Source organism: Choristoneura fumiferana, chromosome 8 (assembly GCF_025370935.1).
Source record: "Choristoneura fumiferana chromosome 8, NRCan_CFum_1, whole genome shotgun sequence".
Lineage (NCBI taxonomy): Eukaryota > Metazoa > Arthropoda > Insecta > Lepidoptera > Tortricidae > Choristoneura > Choristoneura fumiferana.
In genome coordinates, this window is record NC_133479.1 from 6,668,159 (window position 1) to 6,676,776 (window position 8,618).

The 8,618-nt window shown below is 35.7% G+C and overlaps 1 protein-coding gene across 1 annotated transcript; it reads left to right on the forward strand.

Moving 5' to 3' along the window:
- The first annotated feature begins 1,348 nt into the window (after positions 1-1,348).
- On the forward strand, positions 1,349-7,990 carry LOC141430351 (methyltransferase-like protein 22). The gene is made up of 7 exons (XM_074091011.1): positions 1,349-1,630; positions 1,850-1,995; positions 2,515-2,593; positions 2,668-2,778; positions 5,015-5,206; positions 7,116-7,283; positions 7,707-7,990. The coding sequence occupies exons 2-7, from the start codon at positions 1,990-1,992 to the stop codon at positions 7,988-7,990; spliced, it is 840 nt and encodes a 279-aa protein (XP_073947112.1). The 5' UTR covers positions 1,349-1,630; positions 1,850-1,989.
- Positions 7,991-8,618: the final 628 nt, after the last annotated feature.

Below are 8,618 nucleotides of genomic sequence, written 5' to 3' on the forward strand. Positions count from 1 at the left end.
GCTTGAGGTTCCGGGTTCGATTCCCGGCCGGAGCAGATATTTGTATGAATAATACGAATGTTTGTTCTCGGGTATTGGATGTTTAATATGTATTTATGTATGTATTTATCATTACAAGTATAGTATGTTTATGCGTTGCCTAGTATCCATAGTACAAGCTTTGCTTAGTTTGGGACTATACTCTATTTATTTTAACATTTGAAACTTAACGGTAAAATTTGCACACGTTTTTAAATGAAACAATGAAACTATTTAAGATTGTGTTAATTTCTATAGTAAAAGTATAATAAATACCGCTAATAAATGTAGATGTAGGTATTTTTAGTCAATTTGTGTTCAAAATACGGAGAAACGTGTGTTACAATTTGACCGTTAATTTAAATCTTAAATTAAACGGAGTATAGGTCAATTGGTGTCAAGTGTCCCATGATATTTATATATTTTTTTATGTTCAAAATACATAAATAATAGATGACATTAAATGACAGCTCGCTATCCTTACTTATATTATGAATTAAATTATAATAGGTATTCGAACATTTCAACCACCTCAGTTTTCTGGTCAATTTTATTATTAATTTGTATTATTACTGTATTTCTACCAGATAACTAAAAAAATATATAGGTAAGAATGTTCGGCTATTTTCACAGAAAACTGTTCAGAAAAATGAATAAGACGATTGAAACACTCGAATGAACAGTGACTGTATATATTTTATTTTTCTGTTCTGTTGGTCACGCTTTCACGTTTAAAGACCCAATCGATCGTGATGAAATTGTACAGTTCGTGAGATCGCACGATGAACGGCTTCTTTACAAACGAAGTCTCGAGCAACGTCTATTTGTTATGAAAACAGTATGAGATCCCGAAAAGTACTTACAAAAAACACGTTTTTTTCTCTGAAAATTGTATACTTTTTGTCAGCACGCAATAAACAAATTCTTCGCAGACGAAGTCGCGGGCAACAACTAGTTCATATTCATATTACATTATTTGAGTGTTATTCGCACTTTGTCCGTCCTGAATGCGGTAAAATTGTGTCACTAATCATGAAATTACGGATTGCTTTACTAACGTAAACCCACAGATCGTAAACCCTCCATTTCGGACCACGAAGGCCAATAAAAATAATAAAATCCACTAGTTGATGTTTGAAGGCCCGGTGTGTACGTAGCTTTATTTTTTTCAATTACTTTAGCTTTTTTTTTTTTTTTTTATACATTTTAATAATAATAATATGGTGCCAAGGCACTAACTAAAGAGTTGCAGCCGCATAAAACAATAATCTATGAATTGCAGCGACGATAGCTTCAGTGCAGCAGTTAATTGCAGTAGGTACTTAAAAAAAAAACGTTTTCATCACACTTGCTCGTAAACAGTGTCAAAACATGAAGGCTACCTTGATTGCAACCCCCTAAATAAAACCCTCGACCTTAATGTGCTTCTCATGAAACCCGTGGTCGGTAAATGAGTCATTGCGCGTACAAATTTTCTTTTCATGAAGCCCTAGGTCGGTAAATGAGTCCGTGCCCGTACTGCGCATGGTGCAGCAGCAGGACCACATGCACACGCGGCTCAGGCACATGCTGAGGGAGAGGGAGGGCGGCGCTGCCAAGAGCGCAGCCTAAGGTATCGCCAATATTTGGAACAATTATATTTTTTCTTTTACAAATATAAAATTATACTCCCAAATGTGATGAAAAACATTGTAAGTATGTCGCACGGGCGGTACTAGAATTACGAACATCGACTCATTAAAGCCCTCAGTCTTCGACTTCGGGCTTCTAATAGACTCTCGTTCGTAATTCCTTATTTACCACCCTTAAGACACAATGTACTATTTTGCAGAACAGAAAATAAGGTGACTAAAATCGTTCATTCATAGCACCTAACCTACCACAATGGGTTGAGCAATTAGCTATTTATGTTGTCAAAAGGTGAAATACAACTATTTTATTTCCTACTAGTTACCTGCATTACTGCACATAATGGAAGTAAGTATTAAATTATAGGTACTATAGATTTTTCAAAAATATTTATTTACTTATTTTAGGTTTACGCATTAATAATGAACTGCTGCTGCTATTATTATTTTAAGTTGCGCACAATTTATGTTTCTGACTGTACTTATATCGCGTGCAAATTTACAGTATCTACAAATTCTAAATGTATACCAACTGGCACTCACACCCATCACTTGTGCGAATTTATTTTAAAAGTTTAAAAATTGGATGTCATCCAATTTTTATGCCCCTGTCCTTCCTCATTGAGATCGGTTAGAAACAAGTTTATAGATTAGCAGTGATACTGCAAAGGTGTGGCAATTTTTAATTAATTTTCATAATTGTTATAAATCATTGGCATCTATTATTTTGGCAACCGCATTGGATCTAACAATAAAGTACCCTTGAGATTATTTTAGCAATAGCTATACCACAGAAAATTATCTATCATGAAATATGAATGGCAGTGGCTGGCAGTCAGAGAGAATTAATTTAAAAAAATTGTTTTAGATGCCGGAACTTACAGTGACTTCAGAAATATATGGGGAATATAATTACAATACTAAAATAGCACCAAGTATTGAAGGAAGTGAGTTTATAAATCATTAGTAATAGCTCATTATTGTATTCAATTTTGTGTTCAGTGTTAATTTTTTATTTCAGATGTTATCTCAAAATTTCCCTTTCTTTTACCAAAGGGTGAAAACAAAGTCCAATTTGATGATGATGATGATTTGATCATTGAAAGACCAGAAAATGCAGTTATAAAAATTGGTAAGTCTAGTAACAAAGTTGTTTTTAGGGTTCCATAGTCAACTACCCTTATATTTTCGCCATGTCTGTCCGTCTGTCTGTCTGTCTGTCCGTGTAAGCTCGGAGTCCATTAGTACTAGAAAGCTGTAATTTGGCATGAATATACATATCAGTCACACCAACAGTGGTAAAATAAAAAGTTTTTTTATGGTACCTCCCATAGACATAGTGGGGGTGATTTATTTTTCTCAACTAACCCTATTGTGGGTATCGTAGGATTGGGGGGTTGCTAAGACGATTTTTCTATTCAGTGATCCGTTTGCGAAATATTCAGCTTTACAGTGCAAATTTTCATTAAAATCGAGCATCCCCTCTAAAATCTAAATTGTTGTGTGGACTAATTTGGAAAAATTCAAAATATGTAAATATATCAAATTTATAAGGAAAATTATAACAGCTAAAATTGCTTGAGAATTTTTAGTAGTTTAAGAGTAAATAGCAGCCTAAGGTATAAAATATACCTAAACTTGGAAGATTCTGTACACAATACAAAATCCTTAGAAATATATTATTTAATTTTTTCGTAATGGCTATGGTACCCTATTCCGGGCGTGCCCGACACGCTCTTGGCCGGTTTTTTTCTGATAGTTAAGCAGTTACAAAGCTTCATCGGTGGACCTGTGGAAGTCAGGTGGCAGTGAGTGCGTTAAAAATAATATATCAATAGCCTTCAATTTCAACCAGACCTGTGGCAAAGCACAAGAAAGGTTGTAAAATGTAATGCCATTAGCTCTGACCATAACGTCTTACTGGACAATATAGAGAGGGTTTCAGGAAGCGGGGAGGGGATGTTGATCCCCTTGAACATTTCTCAGAGGAAAAAAGGTAGATCCAGTTATAGGATGACTAGAAAGAGACAGTGAATGCGATTGCGAGCGCCTGCGCGTTTGACAAGACGGTCTCTGGGCCAGCTGGATTTTAAAAGGATACTCATATAAATTCAATCACATTGCAATGCTAAAGCCCCATTTAGACCATGCAAGAACTTGCATGCAAGTTGCATTACAGTGCAGTTCTATTCAGGGACATGAATTCCGTCGCTCAAACCTATACAGCAATGTTTGTTAAATGTAAATGGGGCTTAATACAACCAGTTCAATCACTCTGCAAGTACAGGGAGTTATCCCTTGGAGTGGCAGCGCCATATTCAAAATTTACTGTCACATGGCGTGACCATTTTGAAAAAATCTCCCTTGATTTCACCGGAGATATTTCTGGCTTGTTTCAATAGTTTGAGGGGAAATGGGTAATTTCACCCGAGGTAGACACTACTTTTCATTTTGACTGTGAGGAAAGTAAAATATTACAAAAAAATTAGAATAATAATAAATTGAATTTACTTATATCCAACCGCCAAGGGTACCTTTTCGACTGGCCAGTTGCCACGGCCGACTATAAAAAAATCGAGTTGGTCACGACCAAGGAGCTTATATACAACACTGGAGGTTGAACGCCGAACGACGAAGTTTGACCTTTATTAATTATTTATATATACCATCTCTTTCTTTCACATTTCACGAATGACTTCCATCTCTTTCTTAACCTAACTAAAGTAAGAGATGAAATATATTCGTGACGTAATAAAGATCAAATTACTTGTTTCAAACGGATGTTCGGCGTTCGACCTCCAGTGTTGTATATAAGCTCCTTGGTCACGACGTGCATCTAGATGGCCATACCGAAACGTGAAAAAAAGTGTCATTGACGTAACTCAATTGTCTTATCTTCGACTCCGTGGCTAATCGAAAAATTAAAAAAAAAAATTACTTACTTTAATTTATTACTTAATTTTCATCTCTCCTGTTCGGAAACTTTCTTAACCTAACTAAAGAAAGAGATGGAATCAGTTTTGTAGGTATATAAGCTCCTTGGTCGTGGCCAACTCGATTTTTTTTATAGTCCGCCGTGGCATGTGGCCAGGTCGGTAAGGTACCGTTGGGGGCTGGATTCTGGACCGTACATTCAATTTACTGAATACTAAAATTCAATTTATTATTATTCTAATTTTTTTTGTACTATTTTACTTTCCTCACAGTCGAAATTAAAAGTAAAGTGTCTAACTCGGGTGAAATTACCCATTTCCCCTCGAACTATTGACGCTCTCACTTCGTTCGAGCGCCAGAAATATATCGGGTGAAATGAGTCTCTTTCCATCCTTGGTTATCAATCTACTATTGTATTATCATTTCAATTGCAGAACACAGTTCCAAGACCAAAATAGCATTAGTTGGCCTACAAGTATGGAGGGGAGCCTTCCTTATAGGGGACCTGCTCATCCATTTAGGTGTAAAAGGGGCATTGAAAGACAAAACCATACTAGAACTTGGAGCCGGCACTGGTCTCACCAGCTTCATTGCTGGAATTTATGCCAAAAAGGTTATTTGCACTGGTAAGTAAAAAAACTTGGTCCTTCGAACCAGATTTTTAGTTTAGTTTCACCAGCACCAAGTAGTGTTTGGTTGACGCCATATTTGTAGCTACTGCCTTTTGCGTTTGACTAAAACGCTACTTCTTCTGCACTACTTCTAAGTTTTTTTTTCTGCACAATGGGGGCTTTAATACTGTACCTACTGTTCTGATTACGCACGTTTTTGTAATACATTGCGTGTGTTGCCAATTCAACGCTGAGCAGCGAGCGTGTCAACCGAGTAATGATCAGAGAATACACACGAAATCAGGCCCTGGCTGTGAGTGTAAAAGGAAAAAGGTTGAAGTAAAAGGAAAGCCTAGTCAAAGTCGTAAATTGCTCATTTTGCGTCAGCCCTAAGCCTTCTTTTCGTTCCCCAAATATTAGTAGAGGATCATTTGGTGTTCCCTTCTTTCGCAGATAGAAATTTCATAGAATTTCGTTTCGCAGAAAATGTTTCATATAATATTTGGTCCTTGTATTTTTACTTCGAATATTATTGTTTCAACAACTATTTGCTTGAATGAAACATATTTAATAGAAAAACTATTCAATGAATCTTATAATCTCATTTTATTATTTATCAAATTGTAGAATTATTTTTTAACAAATATTATTTGTTCGATAAAATATATTAGAATATAGGTTAGAAATCGCTACCAGAAAAGTTGGTTAGGTTAGGTTAGGTTAGAACAGTGACCTCGTCAGAAACGACTCGCTACTAGAAAAGTAGGTTAGGTTAGGTTAGAACTGCGACCACATCAGAAAACGAATTGCATGTTTTTCTTGGTAATAATTTTTATTATAACTAAATAATATGAGAATAATGAATATTTGATTTGTTATTCTTGGATATGAATATCTAAACAAAAAATTATATTTGTAACAAAAATCAATTATTTAAATTACTTCAAAGTAGGTAAGTGTTCTGCGTATTGATTATTCTATGAAACGATAATATGATAAAAAATGTCTGTTAAACGAAATTCTATTAAAATGTGGTCTGTAAAACAACGTACAACCGGATCATTTAAGTACAAACTGCGCTGTTTAATTGATAAAAAGCATTTTATAGCAAATTTTGTATGTAAAAAATATATCGCAAGTGGGTTGGCTAAAAAATTCCTGGCCATAGTATTAAAACAAACCACTACAACCGCCGCCATTCAAATCAGATTTTTGTAGACAACACAATATCATCGTGTGTGCAATGCAAATTAAATAGCCAGTATCAGTTGCCAACCTAACCAATAGCTACACCAAAAAAAAAACAATCCAACATTTGTAGGGTATATTCTAGGCTATAGTTCGGCCAGGATTTTCCTTCGCGATTTTCAGCAGACCCACTCGCGATATAATTTTTGAACATCCTTAATTTGATATAAAATACTTTTCACCATTAAGCAGTTACGTACAGCCACTAAGTAACCATTTGATTCCTGACCCATCATACAACGATCTCGATCCGACGATCCGATACAACGATCGACAGTAAGTGTCACCATGAGGTAACACATTCATCATGTAATGTCATCATTATATATACACTTTTTTTTATCATCAGCGCAAAAGGTTCCACAGTGGGCCACTGAGTTCAGAATTGCTTCAATAGTACTATAGAAAAGGTAAATCCTAGTACTATCCTCTATAATGAGGTTTTCACAGAGGCGAAATATCGCTAGATGGCGTTAGTATCGAGAGATCCGTTTGACGTTTGCTCGTGATTGGTTAAATAATTAAATGAGCCAATCGCAATCTCTGTGAAAACGGTGAAAATCCTCATTCAGATATTAGAACATAATATGGCATCTACGAATAAATAATAAGTCTTATAGACTTCTTATAGACTTATTTTTCGTTCGTAGTACCTATGGCATTATAAAATTTTCAGATATCAATCTCGGTGGCATATTGGAGCTCATAAAACTAAACGCGAGGTACAACGAAAATCTGATCAAGTCGCAGTTCAAAGTGAACGAGTTAGACTTCACCGACACTGCTTGGAGCCGACAGTTGACTGATGACGTCGAAGACGTGAATGTCATTATTGCTGCTGATGGTAAGTTTTTTTTTATTTAAAAACCTTATACCAAGTCAGGAAGCGTAACTCAGAATTCCACCACAAAAGTACTTTAAACCAAAACGACTTATGATTCAAATACGAATCATTTTCGAGATTGCAAATAGACGTGCTTGTTGATTGGTTAAACTTCAGTAACAAAGCTGGGATTGGTTTGCGCGCGTAATGCAATGTCAGATGCACGACAGATGACGCGCAGAACACGGTTCTTAAGCCCCGCCTACTAAACAAGCAAAACCATTTTTTAACAAAGTTACAATTCCTAACTTATTATAAAATAGCGTAAGCCCAAAGGATTATCGAGTTTATTGATGTTGAATACGCGTAAATTCGTATTGAAAATGTCTTCAATGGATTCCTCCCTTCTAATTTTGTTTCAAAGTTTGCTTTTATTTTTTCTAGTGGTATATGACGACGACGTAACAGCCGCTTTCATAACTACCATACAAAAGATGCTCAACACGAAACCTCCGAAAACGCTCTACATGGCTCTAGAAAAGCGTTTCGTCTTCACGATAGAGCACATGGACTCCGTTGCTCCTTGCTACGAGACATTCCTTACACTCTTGGACAAAGTAAAGGCAGGGAGTAACTGGACAGTGGAGCAAATGCCACTTGATTTCCCCAAGTACTTCACTTATGACCGCGTCAAGGAACTTGTTTATGGAAATATCATCCAAACCTAACTAAGGCTTCTGCTGTGATAAATAAATACATATTTTGTTGATACTATGCTTTTATTACCGATCCAAAGACTAGTTTATTTTTTAAATCTCTATTTCAATTTGCTTTACTGAATCTACAAGGCACAGATACTTAGCTAACCGAGTGGATTTTAAATAGACAAACTACAGTATAGTACAGTACCATATACAAAGTTGTATAAATCATTACAAAACATTTAGAATAACTTATTAAATAATCGGCGTCGTATTCTATGACAGTTAGTAAATTTCCAATACAAAGTAGCAGGAAAGCGATGTTAGCTACTGAGATTGTGTTTTTTTTTTACAAAAAGCCATCAACATATCAAAAAAAAGTCTCAAATTTTTAATATCATTTTCCAATCCGAAATGAGGCATAGTACCATCACCATTGACTATTTATTGATACTGAATAGAGCAGTCAATGGTACTGATACTTAAAACCCAATACTCAGGGTCCGGTAAACTATTTTTTTCTCACTCTGGCGCAGAAGCGCATCCCGTCCATGCCGGATCGCAAGTATCGGGCTTATGGCAAAAACGGCGCAGCAGCTCAACTTCATCACTAAGGACAAAAGAACTTGTGCAATTATATCTAAGCTATAATTAT